The sequence below is a fragment of the Hypomesus nipponensis genome, chromosome 24 (genome assembly GCF_054491055.1).
Source record: "Hypomesus nipponensis isolate SF chromosome 24, ASM5449105v1, whole genome shotgun sequence".
NCBI lineage: Eukaryota > Metazoa > Chordata > Actinopteri > Osmeriformes > Osmeridae > Hypomesus > Hypomesus nipponensis.
The window spans coordinates 10351482-10377500 of record NC_140384.1 but is presented as its reverse complement, the minus strand read 5'-3'; the positions used below and the strand labels follow the sequence as shown (position 1 = coordinate 10377500).

The following is a 26019-nucleotide window of genomic DNA, read 5'->3' as shown; positions in this document are numbered from 1 at the left end:
TGAGCACATAAAGTGGTGCTGAAGCTGTTTCTGAGAGCGCAGTCACACCACTAAACTTAGAAGTGACAACATGCATGCATCTCACTAATGCTGCCTCTCTGTTCCACACCCATCCCTAGTTCTGCCCTTTTCTCTTTCTGTCTCCCTCTCTTTTTCTCCATCCCTCCATTTCACCTGCCCCCCCCTCTCTCCCTCCCTCTCTCTCCTCCCTCTCTCCCCTTCTCTCTCTCCTTCTCTCTCCCTCCCTGTCTCTCCTCCCTCTCTCCCCTTCTCTCTCTCCTTCTCCCTCTCTCCATCTGAAACACTCACACAAGCAGCCTGAACTGCACGTTTGTCTGATCAACGTCAACATGCCTGCAAAGCACCTTTGGTGAAGCTCTGAGAAAAACAAATTGTTCATCTTTCCATTCATCTCTGTTTCATCTCTCTGTTCATCTGTCTGTTCATCTCACTGTTCGTCTGTCTGTTCATCTCTCTCTGTTCATCTCACTGTTCATCTCTCCGTTCTCTCTCTGTGTGCGGGCACTGAAGGAGAGTCTACATTTACCTCAAACTGGAAACAACCTGAACACTCTTTCCTCAAAAGACTAATCTGGCGCTATATATTCTCCTTTAATCACTCTCTCTTTATATATATATATTTTTTTATATATATATATATATATATATATCTGGAGTTCACCATATCTCTCTTTATATATATATATACTGTATATATATATATATATATATATATATATATATATATATATATATATATACTGTATATATATATCTATATATCCGTATATATTTCTCTCTCTTATGCACGCACGCACACACTCACACACACTCTCAAAGCCTGTGTGTTTCTGCTCTCAGCAGAAGGAATGAAGGACTCAAGATTCTTTTGTTCTCTAAATCTAATTAAGTTCAACCGAGTTCTTTGAAGTTTCTCAGCTTTAATAAAGTGAGAAATCCTCACATCACTGGACAAGAAAACATATTTCATCCCAAGATTCATTTATCAGTGTTACAGAGGGAAGGACCAGATACGTTTACATGAATAAGAGCGTGAACACAACAGTATCAGGTTTCCTGGACAATTGAACACATAAATGTGGTGTGTGTGTGTGTTTGCATATGCATGGATGAGGGTGAGGAAGAGAGGATGATGAGGAGGAGGGTTCTGTAATAGCTCAGGTATTGACCAGCTCATTATCTAGAGTAGAGCTCACTCTCATTGGCCAAATAGGCCACCTCTAATATCCTGCTCCCTCTCTTTCACCTTCTCTCTCTCCCTCCCTCTATCCCTCCTCTTCTCTCTCTCAGACATGAGAATCCAGACTGCCAGATCTCCGGCGATCCATACGTTTCTCCCTCTCCCTCTCCCTCTCCCTCTCCCTCTCCCTCTCCCTCTCCCTCTCCCTCTCCCTCTCCCTCTCCCTCCCCCTCCCCCTCTCTCTCTCTCTCTCTCTCTCGTTCTCACACACACACACGCACAATGAATATTCATGAATTTCCTGTGAGTTCATCTGAGTGTGTAACCCACACTGTACTTCAGTTACAGCACCACCAGACGGTGAAATTAATAACTCAATCAAATGGGTCTCATGCTTAAAGAGGCTGGGGATAGAGGCTGGGCCGCAGTTTAGAGGCTGGGGACAGACGTTTGCCTCAGTTCAGAGAACCATTACAGTGGATTGTGAGGCCTGGGGGAGTGTGTGTGTGTGCCTGCGTGCGTGTGCTTGCATGCGTGCGTGTGTGTGTGTGGTGGGAGTTAAGATCCAGATCTTTGCTCCAGTAGTGACTCAGTCTTCTACAGTGCAGGGTACTGGGTGTGTTCCTGCTCTCCACGCCACGGGCATTTCTGCTCTTTAAAGTGCAGAGAGAGAGAGACAGTGTATGTGTCCTGAACACAGTCTCAGCAAACGTGAGAAAGACCAATCAGCTGACAGTTCAAGATTCCACAGTTCTTGACCCTGACCCCTGACCCTGACCCCTGACCCTAACCCTGACCCTAACCCTGACCCCGAACATAAACCCGACCATAACTGTCTTCTCTCTCCTTCTCTCTCCCTCCTCCCTTCTCTCTCCCCAATTCTATCTCCCCCCCCCTCCCCTCTCAGGTCATGAAGAGGCTCCAGATTATGCAGTGGTCTCTACCTAAGAGCAGCATCCAATTGACGACAACCTCTCACCCCCATCACCACACCCCTCAACCCCGTCAACACGCCCTACCCCCCATCACCATGCCCTCCCCCCACCCCCCAGGCCCCTGTCATCTCTGCCCAGTATCAGAGTGCCCACACCCCTATCCTCACCCCCTGGGGTCTAGTGTCGCTATGTGTTTACGAGGAAGCTCAATACATGTCAGGTCTCTCTGTCAGAGAGGAGAGGGGAGAGGAGAGGAGGGGAGGGAGAAGAGGAGGGATAAGGGGAGAGGAGAGGAGAGGAGAGGGGAGGAGAGAACAGGAGAGGAGAGGGGAGGAGGGAGAAGAGGAGGGATAAGGGGAGAGGAGAGGACAGGAGAGGAGAGGAGGGAGGACAGGAGAGGAGAGGAGGGAGGACAGCAGAGGAGAGGAGAGGAGAGGAGAGGAGAGGAGAGGAGAGGAGAGGAGAGGAGAGGAGAGGAGAGGAGAGGAGAGGAGAGGAGAGGAGAGGAGAGGAGAGGAGAGGAGAGGAGAGGAGAGGAGAGGAGAGGAGAGGAGAGGAGAGGAGAGGAGAGGAGAGGAGAGGAGAGGAGAGGAGAGGAGAGGAGAGGAGGGAGGGAGGAGAGGAGAGGAGAGGACAGGAGAGGGGAGGAGAGGAGAGGAGATGTGAAGAGAGAGAGGAGGGATCGAGAAGCCTGGAGCTCTTCTCACAGCTGACTATTTCAATCAATCTCCACAGAGGTTAACCAGACCCCCTGAAGACCCCCTCTGGTCCTCATCTATCCCACGCCCTCACACACACACACACGCACACACACACACACACCTCTGCCCTCTGGTCTGCTGGTGGGTGAGATCAGGGCAAGGGACACTGCGGGTGGTGGGGTGTGTGTCAGTGTGTGTGTGTGTGTGTGTGTGTTCACCAGAGGGTAACTAATAGAGTTAAATGTGAAGAGGAAGAAAGTGGCTCAGGTCTGCAGCAGAGAAGTGTCACTTCCCTGAAGCGAAAGATACACTGTGTGTCTGTGTGTGTGTGTGTGTGTGTGTGTGGGGGGGGGCGGGGTATGTGTGACCACAGCAGTATCTGCAGAGGAGGGAGGGACAACTGTAACCTGAAGCAATATCTGACATTGTCACACACACACACACACACACACATGTGAACAGAGTCTTTATCTGAAGTGACAAGGCCACTGTGAACCATGTCCCACATCACTGCCTTTTATCTGTTTGTTTCATTTCTCTTCCACAGGGTTTAACACTCTGACTGGATCTTATCTGTTTAACTAACATCACGTACCAGAGAACAATGTTGACCATGTCAAGGGTTACTTGAGGAACATGAGAAGCTCTTCTGCCCCTGGTGTGGTCATCAGAGGTTCAGAAGCACTCTGCATGTGTGTGCGGCTGTGTGAGTGTGTGTGTGCATGAATGGGAGTGTGTGTGTGTGTGAGTGTGTGTGTGTCCTCAGTGAAGCCTTTCCCCTGGGTCCTTGTGATAATGCCCCCAAATCATGTGTCTCCCTTCTCCTCCACAATCACTCTGCTCTCCTCTGCCTGAGACCAAACTACACACACACACACAGTGGCACATACACTCACACTCAGCTACACACCTACATAGACAGAGAGAGGGGAGAGAGAGAGAAAGAGACATAGACAGAGAGAGAGACAGAGAGAGAAAGAGACATAGACAGAGAGAGGGGAGAGAGAGAGAAAGAGACATAGACAGGGGAGAGAGAGAGAAAGAGACATAGACAGAGAGAGGGAAGAGAGAGAGAGAGGCATGTCCAAAACCATTTTCCTAAAACCTTTCTACATGTTCTCTCTCTCTGTCATACACACACACACAGTCTGTGTCTTAACTGCTCAAATTCTCTAAACGTGTGTGTGTGTGAAGGTCTCAAAGGGCATGTTGTGTGTATTTGGAGAGGTAGAGAGCTTCAAAGAGTTGTTTCAACTCACCACTGAGCTAACATAACACCTAAACCAAGCTCTGCAACACACACACACACTCACACACACATATATATATATATATATATATATATATATATATATATATATATATATATACACACATTATTTTTGATTTTGAAAGAACAACTTCTATGAAGGCAAGTTTGGCAGGAAGTTTGTGTAGGAGGGGGGTGAGGAGAATGAGCTCTTACTTTGTGTGTTGACAGAGTTAGACTGCTGGACTGACCTGTTTATTACAGAGCTTAACCTGGGAGGGTCAACACCCAGGGTGTGTGTGTGTGTGTGTGTGTTGCTGTGAGGTCATGCCTCTGACATCACAGTCCCCCAGCTCTCTCTCTCCACACACATACACACACACACACACACACACACACTCCTGGAGGCTGTACAGGCGTTCTAAAGGGTCCAGGGGGATTACATGGAGAACCACAGAGGAACACGGGCAGTGTTGATTGGTGGAACCAAAACTGTGTGTTCTGTATGTGTGTGTGTGTCTGTGTGTGTCTGTGTGTGTCTGTGTCTGTGTGTGTCTGTGTGTGTCTGTGTGTGTCTGTGTGTCTGTCAGTCTGACAACACGACAGAGAGCCAGCCTGGGGCAGGAAGGCACACAGTGTGTGTGTGTTTGTGTAGGTGTGTGTACGTGTGTGTAGGTATGGTTGCACACACTGTGGGGAGAGGAGGAAAAGAGGACGACGAGAGGAGAAGAGAGGAGGAAATAGAGATGAATGTTCTCTGTAACTCAGGGTGAAGAGGCCTGGAGACACACCATGAGTTACAGCTCCTGCCATAGCAGCCACATACCTCCCAGACTGAAGACCCATTACACTGGGTGGGTGTGTTCTGGTCTCTACTCAGCAGGGTCATAAAGGTACCGTCTCTCTCTCTCTCTCCCTCTCTCTCCCTCTCTCCCTCTCCCTCTCTCTCTCTCTCTCTCTCTCTATCTCTCTCTCTCTGGAACAAGAGCAGCCATTGTTAAGCTGAAAAAGGCTCATTGAGAAAATCCCTCTACCTCCTCTCCTCATTTCCCTCTTTCCTCTCTTACCCCCCCCCCCCTCCCTCCCTCCCTCCCTCCCTCCCTAGAGGGAGGGTCTACAAGGGCAGTGTTTATCGTTATGGTTATGGGGTTCAAGAAAAGACTCAGTATTTATTCAGTGTGTTGAGAGCCTTTCCCTTGTGTGTGTGTGTGTGCTTCAGTACGCCATGTGAATGAGTCAGACTTCACATATGTGTGTGTGACAGGGAAAGTACATAAATGGTAATTTTGAATAACGGCCCTAATGGCCCCTCTCAGACACACACACACCACACAGGGTTCGTACACACACACACACACACACACACACTGCTGCTGTGAACTGAGTCTAGAAAGGGGGAGAGAGGGGGAGAGAGAGAGAGAGAGAGAGAGAGAGAGAGAGAGAGAGAGAGAGAGAGAGAGAGAGAGAGAGAGAGAGAGAGAGAGAGAGAGAGAGAGAGAGAGAGAGAGAGAGAGAGAGAGAGAGAGAGAGAGAGAGAGAGAGAGAGAGAGGGGGGAGAGAGAGAGAGAGAGAGGGAGAGAGAGAGAGAGAGAGGGGGGAGAGGGGGTGGACGTAGATAGACATGGAGAGGATGAGGGCGAAGGTGTGTGTGTGTGTGAGAGAGAGAGAGAGAGAGAGAGAGAGAGAGAGAGAGAGAGTCCACCAGGGTAATAGCAGCACAGAGGTAACAGGATTACAGCAGCTAATGACAAGCACACTCATTACTGCTAACAAACACAAACTCACACCAGAGACTCCTTGACACACACACACACACACATCCTTGACTTCAAAAGTGCTGCTTTAGAGAGGCCTTAACTTCAGAAGCAGATCTTGTGTGTTATCTGCATGTGTTCGACCAGCATTCTAGCATCGATCCACGTCGTCGAGGACAACAGTCACCCATGGGAACAGTGAATACCATGGCGACGGTGGAACTATAAATAAGAGACAGTGTCTCTCCTCTCTATTGTTCCAGATAGTTCCACTGAGAGGGAGAGGGAGAGAGAGCCTAGTGGGCAGAACAGGACAAGGAAATCAGGATGTGACATCACAAGCTTCCCCATGGCGACCGACCCTGTGGGTTCCATGCATTCCACCCAGCCGCCAACGGAGCATTCTAGAATGTTTCCCTCTCAGCATTCCGCCAACATGATCTAAAATGTTCCGCTGAGAAGCAGAAAGAAATGGAAGCCAGTCGGGGGGGAGGGGGAGGGGGAGGGGGGGGAGTTGGAGGAGGAGGAGGGAGGAGGAGGGGTGAAAGATGAGATGACAGTCCACACCGTGAGAATGAAAACTGGAACCAAACAACCCTCAAAGTTCTCCCCCTCGTTATCTCTCTCTCCCTCAGTCTCTCTCTCTCTATCCCTCTCTCTCCCCGTCTACCTCTCTCTTTATCCCAGCATGCAGTTCTTCCACACCAACAGCAGAGACAGAACACAAAAAAAACCCTGGCATCGTCGTGGCGACGGAGTGAGCTATTCTGATTGGGGACTGGGTCCTTTTATCCATGACAGGCCCCTGTTGTGTGTGTGTGTGTGTTATCAGAAACATGTTAAACAGCCAGTATGGCATGTCAGTCTCTCTCTCTCTCTCTCTCTCTCTCTGTCTCTCTCTCTCTCTCTCTCTCCCTCTCTCTCTCTCTCTCTCTCTCTCTCTCTCTCTCTCTCTGTCTCTCTCTCCTCTCTCTCTCTCTCTCTCCCTCCCTCTCTCTCTCTCTCTAAATCTCACTTTCTCCCTCTTTTTTTCCATACAGCTCTCCCTCTCCCACAACTGTCACTGTGTGTGTGTGTGTAGCATGTTTCTTGTTTCTGTGAAGAGGTCATCTAATCCTGCCTATTTGATCAGCACGTGTGTGTGTGTGTGTGACCTGGGCAGAGCAGGGAGCCAGAGAGGTTAGGTAGAGGAGAGCAGGGCTCCACAGCTGACAGATAAACATCAGACCGCCTCCTTCTCCTCTTCCACTGGTATGTGTTACCTTATAGGCCTGATTCTATCAGACAGGGCATACACTGGAACACTGGAGAACACACACTGAAACACTCTAGAACACCCTACAGTCAAAACACTCTAAATTCTAGAACACCCTACAGTCAAAACACTCTAAATTCTAGAACACCCGCCGTTGCAAACTACAACCAGCATCACAAAACAAGATCACATACATTATGTAAGGGATAATGCTCGACGAGGTGTCCAATATCAAAACTCAGCGGAGTCCACCACTATGGTATATAGACATTTATACACTACACTTAACACACTGTAAACCTGTATACACTACACTAAACCTTCCCTTACTACCAAACCCTGATCTCTTTCCCTCCCTTTCTCTCCCTTTCTCTCAGTTTCTCTCCCTTTCTCTCTCTTTCCCTCCCTTTCTCTCCCTTTCTCTCAGTTTCTCTCCCTTTCTCTCCCTTTCCCTCCCTTTCTCTCCCTTTCTCTCAGTTTCTCTCCCTTTCTCTCCCTTTCTCTCAGTTTCTCTCTCTTTCTCTCCCTTTCTCTCTCTTTCTCTCAGTTTCTCTCCCTTTCTCTCTCTTTCTCTCCCTTTCTCTCCCTTTCTCTCAGTTTCTCTCTCTTTCTCTCCCTTTCCCTCCCTTTCTCTCCCTTTCTCTCAGTTTCTCTCAGTTTCTCTCAGTTTCTCTCCCTTTCTCTCTCTTTCCCTCCCTTTCTCTCCCTTTCTCTCAGTTTCTCTCCCTTTCTCTCAGTTTCTCTCCCTTTCTCTCCCTTTCTCTCAGTTTCTCTCAGTTTCTCTCCCTTTCTCTCTCTTTCTCTCCCTTTCTCTCTCAGTTTCTCTCCCTTTCTCTCCCTTTCTCTCCCTTTCTCTCTCTTTCTCTCAGTTTCTCTCCCTTTCTCTCCCTTTCTCTCCCTTTCTCTCTCTTTCTCTCAGTTTCTCTCCCTTTCTCTCAGTTTCTCTCCCTTTCTCTCCCTTTCTCTCCCTTTCTCTCCCTTTCTCTCAGTTTTCTCTCTCTCCCTTCTCGCTCTCTGCTCCCCCCTGCTTTCACAGCTATGTGTCTGTCCACAGTCTTCAGTGTCTCGTGACGGGAGGCCAAACTAACTCTCTCATGGATTTACTTCCACGTCACTGAATCTGGCTCCCCTTTACGGTGGTAACCATCCTCTCCTCCTCTCCCCACCTCAACCCCCCCACCTCACCTCTCCTCCTCTCCCCACCTCAACCCCCCCACCTCACCTCTCCTCCTCTCCCCACCTCAACCCCCCCCACCTCACTTCTCCTCCTCTCCCCTCCCCACCTCACCTCTCCTCCTCTCCCCGACTCTCCTCTCCTTACATCTTTATTCCGTTGCCCACGGTGAAAGGTGGGCAGGACCTTTCAGTAAACCCTGCTGAGCATGTGCAGCAGGCAGACAGGGAGGTGTGTGTGTGCGTCATCCCCAGTCTGTCCACTTCTCCCTCTGTATCACTGTAACAGTATTATTTATCCAATACCAGGTTGCTTCTGAAAGAACACCATCCTTTCAACGACACAAAAGCAGCAGGTTTTCACCTTGACCTTTCACTTTCCAGAAGTCAACCGTGAAGCCATTAGAACCCATTAGAGCCCGTTAAAGTACATTTAGGGTGCCGCTCACCTCAGAACACCATGGACCAGCGCCGGATCAACAGGACTCCAGTCTGGACCTACCCAGTGTGTGTTTCCTCAAAGACTAAATAGTTCCCTGTGTAGCTGTGTGTGTGTGTGGTGGAACCTAGAGGGAAGAGTATCGTCTTACTGCCAGAAGTCTAGTTGGGCTCTAACTGGGGCAGATTATGGGTTGCATGTCTGTGTGTCTGTGTGTTTGTGTGTGTGCATGTGTGTGTGTGTGTTTGGATGGCAGGTCTGGCTGGCTGGTAGTGTCTCTACTTTGAGCAGTCCTCATGTTGTTAACAGGAAGCAGAGACGACTCTCTGGTTTTCCAGGAGGAACAAACAGCCAGTGGTCCTTCATGCCTGCAGCCTGAACACGGCCCGGGGGGAAATGACACCTTTTTAAGCGGGCGGTCATTTTGGGAACATTTAGTCAGCGAGATTACTTGACTCACCAGGGAGAGAGAGCTGGGGTAGCGAGAGGCTGTTCCTCACACACACACACACACACAAACACACACACACAAACACACAGCAACAAACAAAACCAGAGAGACCATGTTTTCAGCCTGGATCTCTGTCTGCCCTCTCTCCCTCCTATATCTCCCTCCTCTCCCTCTCCTCCATTCTCTCTATTTCCTTTCTTCTCCATCCCCCCCTCCTCCTCGCTCTCCTTCCTCCTCTCTCCCCCCGCTCCTCTCTCTCCTTCCTCCTCTCCTCTCTCTCTCTCTCTCTCTCTCTCTCTCTCTCTCTCTCTCTCCTTCCTCCTCTCCTCTCTCTCTTTCCTCCTCTCCTCTCTGTCCTTCCTCCTCTCCTCTTTCTCCTTCCTCCTCTCCTCTCTCTCCTCCTCTCCTTCCTCCTCTTCCTGTCCTCTCTCTCCTCCCTCCTCTCCTCTCTCTCCTTCCTCCTCTCCTCTCTCCTTCCTCCTCTCCTCTCTCCTTCCTCCTCTCCTCTCCCCTCTCCTCTGTACTTCTTGCTGTGTCTTTATTGGAAGTCTTCTCCAGTTTACTGTATCTTCCTAGTGAAGTTCCAACTGATGTGTGTGTGTGTGTGTGTGTGTGTGTGATTCTCATTTCGAAACGTAGTACTCCAACAGATGGTGAATGTGAAGCTGAAACGTAGACACATATATCAACAGAGCTGTCACACACACACACACACACACATGTAAGCGTGCACACATCGCTTTGCCTCCCCTCAGCGGCTTACAGCAGCAAAGTGCTAGCGTCGTCGTGACAACTACAGCACGACACAGGTAGGTGGAGGGAGGAATCATTAGAAACACACGCCGGTGTCACGCTGATATCCTTCCCCCTCGTTTCTTCCCTACCTACTGAGGAAGTAAAGAGCAGTGTTCAGCTTTAAATGTCAACTCTCCTCTTCTCCCCTGCTCAACGCCCCTCTCCTGCCCTCCCCTCCACCTATCTCCTCTCTTCTTTGTCAAACACACACACACACAGTCAGACCCATTTCGTTCATTGCCTTGACTATAGTGTCCTCTATAAACAAAAGATTTAGAGGAGGATTTAGAAATGTCATCTGCGTCTCTCCACATGTGAGCTACAGGTCATCTTCTCTACAGACACTGTAGACTGCAAAAGTACGTCCCTCGTCAAGATAAACCTCCAGTTTTAAGCTTATAAGTAAAACGTCATTTGAAATATGAAATAATTCCTTTGTATATAGGAGGTGAGCTATAGGGCACATGTTTACACACATGTTTATCTGTGAATTCCTATTTCTGTGAGAGTTCAGCCAGCAGGTCTGAAGTGGTCGAGAGGTTCTGAGAAGGTTCTAAGTCCAGGTCTGAAGTGGTCGAGAGGTTCTGAGAAGGTTCTAGGTCCAGGCTTGGAGTGTGACAGGTTCTGAGAAGGAGTCTACAAGCTGAACATCAAATGTGTTTTGTTTTATTTTATCCAAATGGTGTCAAATAAGTGTGTGTGTGTGTGTGTGTGCCCATTAGACAGCAGCCAGTGTGTTGCTCCTGCAGGATCTCCTGGGGTTAAAAGCACCAGGCCTGGGAGCTGGGGAACCGCTGAGTCAGGAGGAACACACACACACACACGCACAAAAACATGCACACACATTTAAACAGCCCTCATACACTAACACACAACAAAGCCCTAGAGGCTTGGAAATCAGCTCTATCAGACTTGAAGAGGAGCCCTCTCTCTCTCTCCCTCTCTCTCTCCCTCTCCCTCTCCCTCTCCCCCTCTCCCTCTCCCCCTCTCTCTCTCTCTCTCTCTCTCTCTCTCTCTCTCCCCTCTCTCTCTCTCTTTCTCTCTCTCTCTCTCTCTCTCTCTCTCGCTCTCTCTCTCTCTCTACAGTGAAACAAACACTAACAACAGCAGAGTCTTTCTTCTTCTGCTCTCTCCAACTCAACACTGCCCCGCTGCTTTCATCACCAGCACACCAGCACTGTCTTTATCAGCGTGGTGTGTGTGTGTGTCTGTGTGTGTGTGTGTGTGTGGGGGGGGGGACAGAAAGAACCAGAACAATGCGAGGATTGGAGTGTTGGGTAAAGCTTCCAGGGTGAAGAAACAAAGTTCACATGAAACAATTGTTTTTGTTTCTCCCAAATCCTTTCTTCTCCCTGCAGAGAAGACTGACTATGAGGGAGGGAGGGAGGGAGAGAGAGAGAGAGAGAGAGAGAGAGAGAGAGAGAGAGAGAGAGAGAGAGAGAGAGAGAGAGAGAGAGAGAGAGAGAGAGAGAGAGAGAGAGAGAGAGAGAGAGAGAGAGAGAGAGAGAGAGAGAGAGAGGGAGGGGGGGAGAGACATGTTCAAGTCTTCCTCTCTCCCACTGGCCTGATAGTGTAGAAACAAGATGACTGTTGTTTCCTGTCTCAGGCTGTTTATCAATCCGAAGAACGCTAAGAACATATTTGCGTTCTTGAGAAGAACGTTGTTGCCAAGCGTCATGCGAGAACGGTATTGCATGACCGCGAGGACGGGGAACGATTTGAGATGCGTGTGTTCTTGCAATGACTTCTGGGAAATGAGATGCGTTCTCTCTGACCAAGTCACCATCCTGCATTATCAATAAAAGGGGCTGATCAAGAACATTTCCGGATATTTTGGGCGTTCTTGGTGATTTGTGTTCTTTGGATTGGAACCGTACTTGGGCAATGAAAGATGACGTCAAACGAGTTCGCAAGAACACAAAAATTGAAAAAAACGTGAATTGATAAACAGCCTCTGACTCCCTGCTGCCGTAATGACAGGGAAGCCACTTCCTGCCTACATCACTTCCTGTCCTGATCCCAGTGTACCCTTCAGAACCAGACTTGCAACGCACACACACATCCATCTCTAAGGAGTCCAGTTAATTACAGAGGAGAGTTGAGAGGCCTCTGCTGTCTGTGTGTGTGTGTGTGTTTGTGTGTGTGTGTGTATCTGTGTGTGTGTGTGTGTGTGTGACGGCAGGGCCGTAGGCAGGCTGTCTCACATTAGACTCAGGCTGTACCAGTCAGACAGAAGAAGGAAGGAGAGAAGCAGAGTGATCAGCAGAGTAGGACAGGAAGGAGAGGAGGGATATACTGGAGACGTATTTAATGAAGACAGGATGAGAGACAAACCATCCCTCCAGCCCCACCAGCACTGCCCAGGAGCCCAGACCAAGCACTCTCACCGCCGGGTGAGATGGAGAGAGTTCAAGAGGAACACAGAGGTCATAAAGATGAGAGGGGAGAAAGAGAACGATAAACAGCAAAAAAATGAGAAAAAGACAGCGATGAAGAGAGTTAGAAAGAGAGTGTTCTTGAAATCGCTGTTGCAAGGACCTGTCATGTTCTGTATCATTATAACTCTGTCATCACTATCTCTCTCTCTCTCTCTGTCTCCCTGAGTCGCTCTCTCTGAATCTGTCTCACAATATCTTTCTTTTCCTGTCATTTGCTGTCTCTTTTTCTCTTATGCCCTTGTATTACGCTTCATGTCTCTCTCTATGTCTCTCTCTCTCTCTCTCTCTCTCTCTCGTTCTCTCTCTCTCCTCTTGTACCAGTGCTGCTGCAGATTTCTGAAGCGTCGACGATCAAACACCTGACCTATATTCACTTTGCCAGGTGTGTGTGTGTATGAGCAGTGTGTGTGTGTCTTAGCGGTGTGTGTGTGTGTCAGTAAAGCCTACCGCGATCACCCTCTCCTCACAGCCAGAGTTGATAACAGAGGTTTCTATAAATACCAGCGCGGCGCTAGGCGTGTTTCTACAGGGAGCAAGTCGCTCCACCACGCCTGTGCTAACGAGCAAGCGTGTGGAGTGGGGAGTCGTGGCGCTAACCACGGCGCGACACAAACACCTCAGCGGGGGGGCTGCCGCCCAGTCACCGTGGCGAGGAAGGGGAACAGGAAGCAGGAAGTGTTTGAAACAGGAAGTGTTTGAAGGTGGCTTGTGAGAGATCTGCGTTGTGCTGACAGAAAGTCAGTGTTTATGAAGAGAAGGGAGGGTTGGAACACAACAAGATGTTCACGGTGATTCCTCTCCGAGAAAACAGACGGTGTATTTCTGTATTTCTGTATTTCTGTAACAAGATCTGTTAAAAGTGAAATGAAACATTTGGCAACAAAAAAACGTACGCAAAAAGGAAAATCACGAGAGGATTCACAACAAGGATTAAAGCACGGCTTGATGCTCTTTCTCACACACACACACACCCACGCACACACACATACAACCCCTGCGGTCAGCGTGGTTGAGGGTTGTAAGCTGAGTTGGTTTGACAGGAGAGCGCATGTTAGCTGCTGTTCTGCTACATGCCGTTCCTGCTGAAAGAGGGTGATGGATGAGAGGACAGGATCACGGAGCAGGAGCTCTCCTTTCCCTCCTGTTTCATTCCTGCTTGTTTCTGGGAATGTGTATCGAGTTTGTGTGTGTGTGTGTGTGTGTGTGTATGTGTGTGCGCAAGGAGTGTGTGTGTGTGCGTGTGTGAAGAGTGTTTGTGTGTGTGTGTCCTTGACAGACGTCATCCATACTCAAGCACAGGAATGTGTGCTGAAGGGCTGGTGCTTGTGCTGGGTTCACCTAATGGACGCCTCTCTCTCTCTCTCTCTCTCTCTCTCTCTTTGTCTTAGGAGCATGACAGTTTGTGATTAATGACCTAGTCAACTCTCTATCTCTTGCTCTCCCTCTCTCTCCTTCTCCCTCTCTTTAGCTTGCTCTCTCTTTTACGCCTACATTGTAATTTATATCGTTCCACCTTTCTCCATCCTTCTCCGTCCCTTTGATCTTTTCCAACAATCCCTTCTGTCCTCCCTCCTTCTCTAACTCCAGTCCTCTGGGAAAAGGACAAAGGGAGAGAGAGTAAGCCAAACAGAGTGAGAGAGAAAGAGAGAGTTGCTCCAAGCGTGGATAATTCCAGAAATAACGGTGATATTTCAACTAGAACGCCTTCGTACGGTAAACATGTTTTCTTGCCATCGCCATTGGGAAACATGCCAGCTCAGCATGTGTCTGTCTGTGTGTGTGTGTGTCTGTCTGTGTGTGTGTCTGTGTGTGTGTGTGTGTGTGTGTGTGCCACGGTTCATATTCATTATTGCCGCGAACGTCCGCCCTCAACATGAATCAGGGCAAATTGCTTACAAGTAACGTTGTCAGCACTGAAATATACCTCCCCCCTCCCCCCTCTAACTGTGTCTGAGAGAACACTGAAACCTCCTGTCTGAACCAGACGCAGTAGGACTACAAGAACACTGGACTACAACAATACTGGACTACAACAATACTGGACTACAACAACAGTAAAACCTGCCTTATGCCATTATGTCGTCACAACCCCCGCTGCTGCGTGAGCAGGGATGCCTGCCAGAGCCTGGTCTCTCCTCAGACAGAGAGACGCGTTGTGATACCCTGCTGGGCCCCAGGCGGGAGCACGGAGGAAAGAACTTACTGCCCGGATTACAGTCATTATGGTCTCACATTTTACATATGCCTTCTGATCAGAGCTGAAGATTACCAGACAGACCTGGCACAGAGAGAGAGAGAGAGAGAGAGAGAGAGAGAGAGAGAGAGAGAGAGAGAGAGAGAGAGAGAGAGAGAGAGAAAGGCGTAAGAGGAGACTAATCCCTCAGGCAGTTCCTCCGCTGTAGGCTCGCTACGACACTCTCTCACACACACAGAAACTCAGTAGCTTCACTGTCTCATTTTGTTTTGTCTGAAAAGAACTATGAATGTCAAACACTTACTCCTTCTATTTTCTTCCCTCCTCTCCTCCTCCTCCTCTCCCTCACTCCCTCTCTCCTCCTCCCCTCCCACTCTCCTTTCCCCTTAACCTCTCGCTCGCTCGTTCCCTCTCTCCTCCTTTCGCTCGCTCCCTCTCTCCTCCCCTCCCTCGCTCGCTCCCTCCTCCCCTCCCTCGCTCCCTCTCTCCTCCCCTCCCTCACTCCCTCCTCCTCTCCTTCACTCCCTCTCTCCTCCTCTCCCTTGCTCCCTCTCTCCTCCCCTCCCTCCCTTCCCTCCCTCCCCCTCCCCTCCCTCCCTTCCTTCCCTCCCTCCCTCTCTCCTCCCTCCCTCCCTTCCCTCTCTCCTCCTCTCCCTCGCTCCCTCTCCCCTCCCTCGCTCCCTCCCTCCCTCTCTCCTCCCCTCCCTCGCTCCCTCTCTCCTCCCCTCTCTCGCTACCTCTCTCCTCCCCTCCCTCCCTCCCTCTCTCCTCCCTCTCTCCTCCCCTCCCTCCCTCTCTCCTTCCCTCCCTCCCTTCCTCTCTCCTCCCCTCCCTCCCTCCCTCCCACTCTCCTCCCCTCCCTCCCTCCCTCCCTCCCTCCCTCCCTCCCTCCCTCTCTCCTCCCCTCCCTCCCTCCCTCCCTCCCTCCTCTCTCCTCCCCTCCCTCCCTCCCTCCCTCCCTCCCTCCTCTCTCCTCCCCTCCCTCCTTCCCTCTCTCCTCCCTCTCTCCTCCCCTCCCTCCCTCTCTCCTTCCCTCCCTCCCTTCCTCTCTCCTCCCCTCCCTCCCTCCCTCCCACTCTCCTCCCCTCCCTCCCTCCCTCCCTCCCTCCCTCTCTCCTCCCCTCCCTCCCTCCCTCCCTCCCTCCCTCCCTCCCTCCCTCCCTCCCTCCCTCCCTCCCTCCCTCCCTCCCTCCCTCCCTCCTCTCTCCTCCCCTCCCTCCCTCCCTCCCTCCCTCCCTCCTCTCTCCTCCCCTCCCTCCCTCCCTCTCTCCTCCCTCTCTCCTCCCCTCCCTCCCTCCCTCCCACTCTCCTCCCCTCCCTCCCTCCCTCCCTCCCTCCCTCCCTCCCTCCCTCTCTCCCTCCCCTCCCTCCCTCCCTCCCTCCCTCCCTCCTCTCTCCTCCCCTCCCTCCCCTCTCCTCCAGCCCTCAGGAGCCCCCAGACACACAGACCCCAAGCAGGATGTCCCCAGGCCCCTCTTCACACGCCTGCTTTTCTCCAACGAACAATTACACAGTGACAGAGAGGCCCCCAACACACACACACACATGCTTAAACTCCTCACACACTGAACGCCCATCTGCCTGCGTGCGTTCCCCCTCAAGTCTGCGTACACACACACACACACCTCCTCAACAGCATGTAAGAGTGACTCCTGGCCTGTATTGTCTTGAGATCAGCAGGTTAAAAACCTCTCTGTCTGATCGCTGCCTCCTGATTGGTTAGTGCAGCGGGAATCTGGCGGTTCCCTGCCTCCTGATTGGCCACCGGGGGCCATCCAGCTGAGCATGGGTAGGGAGTCTATGTTTCCGGTGTAGACACAGACACCAATATCAGGTAGTCTGAAAGAGGAGAGGAGAAGGAAGGAAATGGGAGAGGAGAGGAGAGGAGGAGGAGAGGAGGAGGGTTAAGACTCTGTCTACCAGCTGGCATGCGGGACAATGCAGAAGAGGCCCATGCTACCCACTGTGTGTGTGTGTGTGTGTGTGGTCTTCCCTCTCCCTTAGTTATTACCCACTAGTACTTTCAGAGGATTTCCAATAAAGCCAGCCTCCAGCCTCCAGCCTCCAGCCTCCAGCCTCCAGCCTCCAGCCTCCAGCCTGCTAAACACACTACACTGGCCAACTACGTTCCAGTGTCCCTGTCTCTCATATATGACGTGGAGGAGGAGGAGGAGGAAGAGGAGGAGGGGGGGAGGAGGAGGAGGAGGGGGAGGGGGGGGGGAGGAGGAGGAGGAGGGGGGAGGGGGGGGAGGAGGAGGAGAGGGAGGAGGAGGAAGAGGAGGAGGAGGAGAGGGAGGAGGAGAGGGAGGAGGAGGAGGAAAGGGAGGGGGAGGAGGAGGAGGGGGAGGAGGAGGAGAAGAGGAGGAGGAGAGGGAGGGGGAGGAGGAGAGGCAGGGGGAGGAGGAGGAGGAGGAGGAGGAGGAGGAGGAGGAGGAGGAGGAGGAGGAGGAGAGGGAGGGGAGGAGGGGGAGGAGGGGGAGAAAATGAAGAAGAGGAGGAAGCACGGGGGGGGGGGGGGGGGCAGTGGAACAAGAGCGATGGTTCAGCCGGCCACATGACCGCTGTGGGACCAGAGTTTCTGGGGTGTCCAGGCTGAGCAGGTTCAGCCAGATGAACACCAGACCAGCACCGCAGCACAGCTGAGGTCCAGAGCCAGAGAAGCCAAGAGAAAACAAGAGGTGCCTTTAACGAGAGACAGAGTTTTCCACTGTCCATGAAACATTCATAACAGCCTTTTATGAAAGGCTAGCAGGATTGACGCCATCTCCACAAAGCACTGATGATCTCTCCCAGATCAGTGTGTGTTGTCTGTCTGTCTGTCCTGACTTGGCCACGTCTGCTGAGCCAATCACAGCCCTCCTTCTGGAGCAGACAAGCCCCAGCTGTCCTCCCGTTGGCCACAGTTGGCTGCAGTGCACTCTGGGACAGTTCGTAATGGGAGACAGAAGCTTAAGGAACCCCCAACTGCCAAACCCTCTCTCCCTCTCCATCCCTCCCTTTCTCTCTCTCCCTCTCTTTCTCTTTCTCCCCCTACCTCTTCCTCTCTCTCCCTCTCTCTCTCTCTGACACTAAGTTTAGTTTATTAATTTGCAAAGCAAAGCTAATTCCCATTTCTCACTTTCTCTCACTTCACACACAGACACACACACAAACAAACACTCATAACGTCTGTTTTCCATCCACTCATTTTCCTTGACGTTCTATGCGCGCGTGTTTGTGAGCAAGGGTGTGCGTTCGCCACCTGGCCTGTCTGGAATGTTCCGGTCTGTCATCGCGTCTCCGAGGGCCAGTTTCTGGGTCTGCAGTGTTTGTTTGACACACAATCAGACGGTCTTGAGGCTGGGGCTTAGCTAATGGCTTTTTAATTGGCTGAGGGGGCTGGGGCCAGAGCACCGGACAGGACAGTTGCTGCTTGCACAGCCCGGCCACTACACTTAAATAACATCCCAATCTGCTCCTTGATCAGTGTGTGTGTGTGTGTGTGTGTGTGTGGGGGGGGGGGGGGGGGGGTATGTACGTGTGTGTGCCCGTCTTTAACAACAGCGAGCCACAACGGACTGAGGCCTCAAGCACACCGCAGTAACGATCGGATTTGGTTCAGTAAACAAGATCACTGGGCTTGTTTGGTCAACGTGTTTGTTAGCTCAACCTTTCAATAAGACCACTACGGCCTCCAGGATCTGACAGACTAACTTCACATCATCATGAAAGGATAATTATCTACCGTGATTAACAAAGGCACAGCGCCACTGCACTTTCAAGCCATCCGTGTCAGTTTACTGGATACACAAAAACATCTCAAAACATCTCGTGCGTTTACATAACACAGACTTTACCAAACTATTGAATTTACGATGAGTTTCCAATTTGGTAGACGCCAGGATTCACTGCATTTAACGTTTATTTCTACTCGAGGCTAACTTAAAGTATGACTGTCAGATAACCAATAAAAGCCTTGTAAGTAATAATGAATGCTGTATATGTTAATTATGAGTTATATGCCAACTTGTCATTATTAATAATATGGTTGTTATCAATTATATGTCTAATATCATTATTATGCAACAGGCCAAATTATCAAAGCAAAATGTACAGCAAGCAATTACTAGTTTGCGCAATCTGCAGAACTGCAAACTGCAGTTGATAAACTTTGAGGTCTTCGTTTAAATGAGATTTAGGCGTGTTTTTTAGTAATAACTTCAGTTCGGATAAATTACATTTTGTTCACAAATTCGTTTGATAATGTAAAAATTTGAGTCAAATACGTGGATGTCTTCAACACAGAATTGGGCTATTCTATGTATTACAATGAAATGCGTTCCGGTGTTTCATAATGTTTCTAAATGGTTAGACTACAGTAGGCCAAGGCTTGGAAATAACAACACATCCTATTATTAAAGTGTATCTATCAAGGCTATTTAACGCACAGTCGGCAAGTTTTTTGGGGGTATAAAAGACCTATTGCACTACCTTTTCTACACTGACACTTTAGACTCCCTCTCGTAAGATATTCATTTTATGTTACTGTTAATTGTGGAAATTCTCACGTTGATGTGCAACAAAATCATTATTGCCTGGTTTTATTCTGTTCACTGTTAGTGCGCAACCACACGCTCATCAATAGCTTTTTTGAGGCGCTGTGGTTTTTATCTCCTGAACGTGAAATAAGAAGAAACTTTGAGACATTGCCTTTCACCACAACATAATCATATCCAGGTACTAAAACTGGCACCACAGACAATCGCAGTCCACATCAACTGACAGTTTTTATAGAACTCTCAGGTTTCTATTCATTGAGGTGCCACAGACGAGACCGATAATCGCTTTCAACCGAGTCCGTCCGTCGATAACGAGGCGGTCTTTCTTACCTTGAGCGGCTCCGATGTTCACGAGGACCAAGACAAGCATTCCAGGTGTGGCGCACATTCGCAGCAAGTACCCCACCAGCCCTATTCCAGTACCGGCGGTTTGTCCACGGCTCCCCATGGTACAGACGAACGCCGCGTAAAATCTCACTCCTCGACGAACAGATCCAGCTGTCTTCTGATTCTACTTAAGTAAGGACCCTGATGTTTCAAAGGTAGCGGCTTTTCCCGGTCATAAAACTCGCTCTTCCGCGGAGGCAGGTTAGGAACGGGGGGTGGGGAGGGGGGAACAACGGGTTCAAGAGTTCCCAGAGCTGGAGTCGAAAGCACTGACTCGTTGTCGGCGGCTCCGTGAACGGAGAGAGTGAAATGCCACCGCCCTCTAGCTATACGGCTGCTCTCCTCTTCACAACTGTATAAGAAAACCCACAAAAAGACGGGGAAAAAATCCGGTTAGAGCTGTACAGTTGTAGGCATATATTTGAAGAATAATTTATTTGAATGCGCCTTTCTGAGTGAGGGTCATATTCAGGGATTCTCCTCCTCCAAGTAGCCTACACTGTCCACAGGCTCTGTCCTCGCGCGCAGAGTTCACTCTGTCCAACCGTCAACTCCGCTCCTCGCCTCGCATTCTACTGCCTCGCGCTTGGAGACGGTGTGGAATTCCTCCTCTAACCACGTTTCGGTAGCCAGCACCGCTCTTACCGATGTCTGCCCCCTTACGGCCGTTTCCAAGACCCGGACTGGTGAACGGAACGGGAAAATGCGTGAATAACTTCCCCGTCTTGACCCACGGCGGATTTAGAACAGGAACGTAGCCAAGGGCTACACATGAACATGTTCGCTGTCTCGTGGTGACAACATGAGTGACACTTGCTCACGGGACATGTTTTATTCAAACGGCTTGCGCAGAAGATAGCTTAGACTACATTACACATTCACTTGTAACAATGTTCCAAAAACCATAAAATAAACATAGCCTATGCTACAACAAATTAATTTAATATTCGAACAGGCCATTCGCACATACAGACTATAATCTTTATGTAAATAACTCTTGATTTATTTGTGATATTTTCGTGTTTGACGAGGTGATAAAACTAACGGGCGTGATGCAGCAGTCTAGAACAATATTGTCAGCTACAATCAAGTGCCATACGTCTCTGCGACCTCCGCGCTCGCTGCAGTGGCAATCTGCGCGTCGATACCAGTAAATACTGATTGTAAAACGTGTGGCGGCAGTGTTAGTCTAGTGGATCTGTCGTCTCTGTGCGAGGCTGTGTCCCAACGCCTCGCGGGTCCTATAAAAGGGTTTTATCCCGCCATTTTTATAGGACATGGAAAGCTGTAATTTAGCTCGTGCTGGCAGAACGGCAATGCTGTTTGGCTGAGTAGAAAACGTTTGGAATAGGCTACTTTATTCATCAAAACATCCAGTTGATATGCGGGTTTTCTAGGGAATGGGTTGAATCAGTTCAACTTGTGGCTCAGTGTTAACGACTGCCGCCCCCACAGTGGAAATGGCAGATAGTTTGTGATCATTCTGGGTAATCTGGTGTTATAAAAGGTGGTCACTTGTGCGTGTGAGTCAGAGGACCTGGAGATGAACCCAGAAAGCATGAGGACGAGTGACGCAGTGACATCTATGACACACACACACACACAGATATACTCAGACACAAACAGACCAACACACACACATCCCCTAACTCCTGGGGTAGGCTATATTTTGTTTATCTTATCCGTATCTTTTTCACTTTTTAATATTGGAATTTGAACTCTCTGATATTGAGCGCCACCGACGCGTTACATGCAAAAAAAAATCTGTCGGTCCCCGACAGATTTATGCCCCCTTCATTCCTCCTCCTGCCTCTCCCTGTCGTGGAGGCAGACCGCACATCGTCACCAGGTACAGGTGCTACACCAGGGTGAAGCTTAATCTCTTTAAGTAGTTACATAATGGGCCGCTTGACATTTAATCAGCGAATAGGCCCCAGCCAGGGAATAATCACATCTATAACTTCTAATCTAATATCTGGATTAAACTGGATTACAGGGTTAGGTTAGGGGTGGGTGGGTGGGGGGGGGTGGGGGGGGGGGGTATACACGTATATGCGAAGGAACTACTATTGAAAATGGAACGGAAATAACAAGCCTTTCACATCAGATGTAATTTGAGCTGTGTTGGAGCAAGGGATGAAAATGGAGAGATGGAGGGATGGGATGAATGGGAACAGGCAATCTCATTCCTCAGATGGCTACGTGTGACCCGGTGTTGTACCGTACCTGGGCCGGGTTGGCATTGAAAACAAAGTTACACAATTTACACAAACAAAGTTCAGAGAGATGGCGAGGAAGTGGGGTAGAAAGAGAGAGAGAAAGAAAGAAAGAAAGAAAGAAAGAAAGAGGGAACTCTGCAGCTAACAGCTCCATATAGCTGGTATCTGTCCCTAGCAAATAGCTAAATATATCTCCAGATATCTTCAAAGCAAATAAAACATGCGCTCGAAGGTTCTTCTGGTTCCAATCACAGGCTACGGCTCAACCCTCTATGTTTACTTAACAGTTTAGCAAACTTCCTCTGTCCTGCCGCTAGTTCCGCTATGCTACTAGCCATGCGAGTCAGTTAGCATGTACCGCTCTAGCTCCGTGCAGGTAGCCTTGCTGGGGTCAATATCAGGCCTATGTGCGAATTCAACCTGTGCTTTAATTTTCCACAACGATATGGAAAGGACATTTCCTAACATCAATATTTCGTATCGCATTGACAAAACGCTACCAGTCACCAATGCAAAGCCGACGGAACGCAGTTTCAAACACCTGCTGAAGATAATTAGCCGAATAATAATATCCCGATGTGCAGACTCCCAAACTTAACCTTACTATCCCAAAACTATATTGTCGTTGACAAGCAAAAGATTGTTAAATGTTTGTGAGGATGATGGAAAGGAGGAAGATGCTATGAGTTCACCTTATTGCAAGCTATTAGTTCGGGAATAGGCTAGCTCTACGTTCATGTTGTCATTTCGAGTTTGAGTTAGGTTTGGTATTTGGACCATCAATTCCCAACCTGTCCGCTAGAGTAATAGCCTACAGGTGAGCCACCAAACCAATGAAAACTAAAGTATGAAAAATGATCTTGCTAGTCGTTAATGTTAACTCACATAAATCATTTATCTGTCATTTCTTTTCTATAGATAATGTAATGTAGGCTAACATGTATTTTCTTAGTTTCTAACACAAATCTGGAAGGGAGAGATCTCCGTGAGGGCGACCTGTTTTTCGGTTGATGAAAAAAAAGCAAGAAGCTGCTCAATCTGAGGTACGGTTAATAAGAGAGCAATAGCTAAGGGTTAACATAACCTGTTCTGGTTATTAAAATGTCATTAAAAACCAACTTCACAGGAAGTTCTAGGAGTGGATTCAAACTGACTGCCTCTGGATGAAAACATCAGTGGTAAGTTATTCCTATTAATGATTTGCGATGATTAGGCTTGTCATATAGGCTATATGCTGGCATCTGCTTTCTTGATCAATAGCTGTGTTTGTTGCAGCTTGTGTTGTAGACCGCCGTGTCTGCATGTAATTAACTTGTAAGCTAGTTTGTTGTGTAGTTTGTTGTGTTTGTAGTGTAGTTTGTTTTGTAGTTGTGTGGCTTGATTGAGTAAACCATTTGTATTCCTTTGCATGCGCCGCTACTTTATTCTGACTTACTATTTAAATCCTTTATCTGTCTGAGTTTTGAGCAAATTCTTGGTAAAAATCCATGGCGCCGACCATGGTGCTGAAATAGCACACCTCATCGTAATCCTTGTTTCTGTCTGTTCCGCCTTTCCGCCTCCGTTAGTTTCCGCTTGGGTCTGCCCTGTATCTCCGGACAGCCGGCTGTTAGGGCCCTGTGCAGGTCCTCGCCCCTCGGCGATGAGTCGTTAGCTCCGCGCGCCTGCAGAGAGGGAGAAGGAGAGAGAGGAGGAGTGGAGGGGGTACTGAAGTGTTCACTAAAAACATCTCCACAGGTCTAGATCATAATACGGAATGGGAAATTGGAAAGCTTCTATTGTTGGGTATGTGCACCTAAGGCATCACGTGTACCCTATAGGCCTTCAGTGGTCTGTATACCTGTGTCCCATGCAATGAGCCAATCAATGCACCACAATCTGTGAATTTCGTTATTAATGTCCCTGGGAACATGCTATGCATTCCCGCCTTATGCCTCTCCTCATGCATGATTGATTGTGCCCGAGCGCCACCGACTCCCCACTCCACCGGTTGAGCGAGCCTGGCGCTATATTAAGTCTACACTGCTGGCCGCAGCGACGCGTCTTTCTCCCGTCATTTAATGCCCGCGTGGAATGCCTGACATACGTGGCCGTCGGCCGGGGAAACTGGAGATCGCAGGTGACATGTCGGCGTGTTCCCATGATGTCTGCATTTAGCTAGACCATTCCTGTTGTGGTAACGGGAGACCTCTCTTTCTCTCTCTCTCTCTCTCTCTCTCTCTCTCTCTCTCTCTCTCTCTCTCTCTCTCTCTCTCTCTCTCTCTCTCTCTCTCTCTCTCTCTCTCTCTCTCTCTCTCTGTCTCTCTCTCTCACTCTCTCTCTCTCTCTCCTTCTCTCTCTCTGTCTCTCTCTCTCTGTTTTCTTTATTTAAACGACCAGGCCTCCTGGGTTTTTAAAAACTTTATTGACAAGACAACGATGTGACTTGCACTGCCGCCTCACAGCTTGTTCTCTGCCACGCCCCCCAGGTGCGTCCTCACCTGGGGGTCTAGAGCTTTCATCCAGTGATGGAAGCGGTTGAGGGTTACTACATTTGTACATTTAGTCATTTAGCAGACGAGCTTATCCAGAGCGACTTACAGTAAGTACAGGGACATTCCAACACTACACAACATCATTCGGCACGGCTGGGAAACGATCTGGCAGCCTTCTGATTACTAGCCTGACTCCCTCACCTCTCAGCCATCTGACTCCATCCAGTGTCCACACTAAATGCTCTAACCACTAAGCTAGCCCCAGTGACAGTCTCTCGTCCGTACAGGATTGGGGACATAGACGAAGAGATGTTGCTTCCTTTGATGGTGCTCCCTGTCTTTGTTTGTCACTCGATAACAATGGCCGCCAATTACTTCTCTCTCCGGCCTGTCTAGACATCCTAATCCATACACAGACAACAACATCAACAACACATTGATTCTAGAAATATGTTAACGCTAATCCAAACCCACATTAGTTCGGTAGGAACTGGCTCCATGGACCTTTTATTTTTGTGTGAGTGTTTGCGAGAGAAAGAAGGAGAGAGAGCGAGCGAGAAAGATGGACGGGAAAACACGAAGACAGTATGTCTGCCTACACACACACACACACACAAACACGTCACAGTCATCTCTCCAGTTCATAGTATTGTGCTTGAGTCAGAAGGTTGGGACAGTTTGGTTTGACTCATCCTGACTTGTGAATCTTGTGCGCTCGTCCCCAGCCGCGCTGCAGTGAGGGATGGCCAGGCTGCTGGAGAGAACATGAACTCTCTACTGTATCTCTCCTCCATCGTGGAACCAGCGTCCACATCTCCACTCGCTTAATTTCCCGTGAGGTCTCATCGTCGTGTCTCCACTCTGACTGACGTTTCAATTTGGCCGGGCACATCTCTGCTTCCTTCCACTCCCCCTCAGACACGGTCACTGTAAGCTGCTACCTGCCACCTGACAGAACTGCCCTGCCCTCGTAGGCAAAACACGTCAGGCGTGTTTGATCTATGTCACCCCGACACGACAAGATTGCTGAATCATCGGGAAAAGAACAAACGGGGAGTCGAATGAAGTGCACCCTAAGTGTGGTTAATTTAGCATGTGAGCTATGTGTTTCACCCTGGCGTTCCTGCACCTTTACTGCGTTGCTTCCAGACAGACAGTCTCTGTGCCCGGTAATAGGTGACTCATCAGACCAAGTGGTTTTTGATTGGTTCATTACTTATTCATGCACAATCGCAAACCTCAAACCGTACTTAATTACATCTCTGGTTCCGGCGGTGACCAATATTGATGTAATTAAATAATTATGAGCTTGCAGCAGCATCTTTGCAGTGTCGTAGCGGGATAAAAAGATGTTTTTTGAATATAAATTAAAAGCAGATTAAGCTGATGTGGTTGTGTGTGTGCCTTCGAGTGTGTTGCTCTGTGTGTTTGTGTGCATGAAGGACTTGTGTGTGTGTATCTATGTGTGTGTTTGTGTGGGTGTGTGTATGTGTTTGTGTGTGTATGTGTGTGTGTGTGCTGGTGTGTGCTGCTTGTGAGCAGAATACTATTGTTATGATTACGAGGCTGTGAAGGACATCTCGTAAACGTCTTCCATAATCAATGAAGAAGCCTTCTAACATCCTCTCTGGCCCTCCAGTGAATACATTAGCATGTTGGCGTTTGCTTGTTTGTTTTTATTTGTTATTGGATAAGCAAGATTATGGTCATTAATCTATTACAGTAATTTACAGTGTTTAGGGAAAGGCTTGTCCCCTAATTCATCTGCGTAATTCAGAGTTGTCTTGTGGCAGACGCAGTGTGACCAGAGGAGGCA

General features: G+C 49.3%; 1 protein-coding gene across 1 annotated transcript in view; it reads right to left on the bottom strand.

Annotated features, from left to right (window-relative positions):
* The window catches only part of unc5ca (unc-5 netrin receptor Ca), a 76939-nt gene extending 56776 nt beyond the window's left edge, over positions 1-20163 (bottom strand). The window contains exon 1 of the mRNA XM_084690086.1: positions 19454-20163. Coding sequence (XP_084546212.1) covers positions 19454-19571 — 118 coding nt within the window. The 5' untranslated portion in view covers positions 19572-20163. The remainder of the gene's footprint in view (positions 1-19453) is intronic.
* Between the last annotated feature and the right edge of the window lie 5856 nt (positions 20164-26019).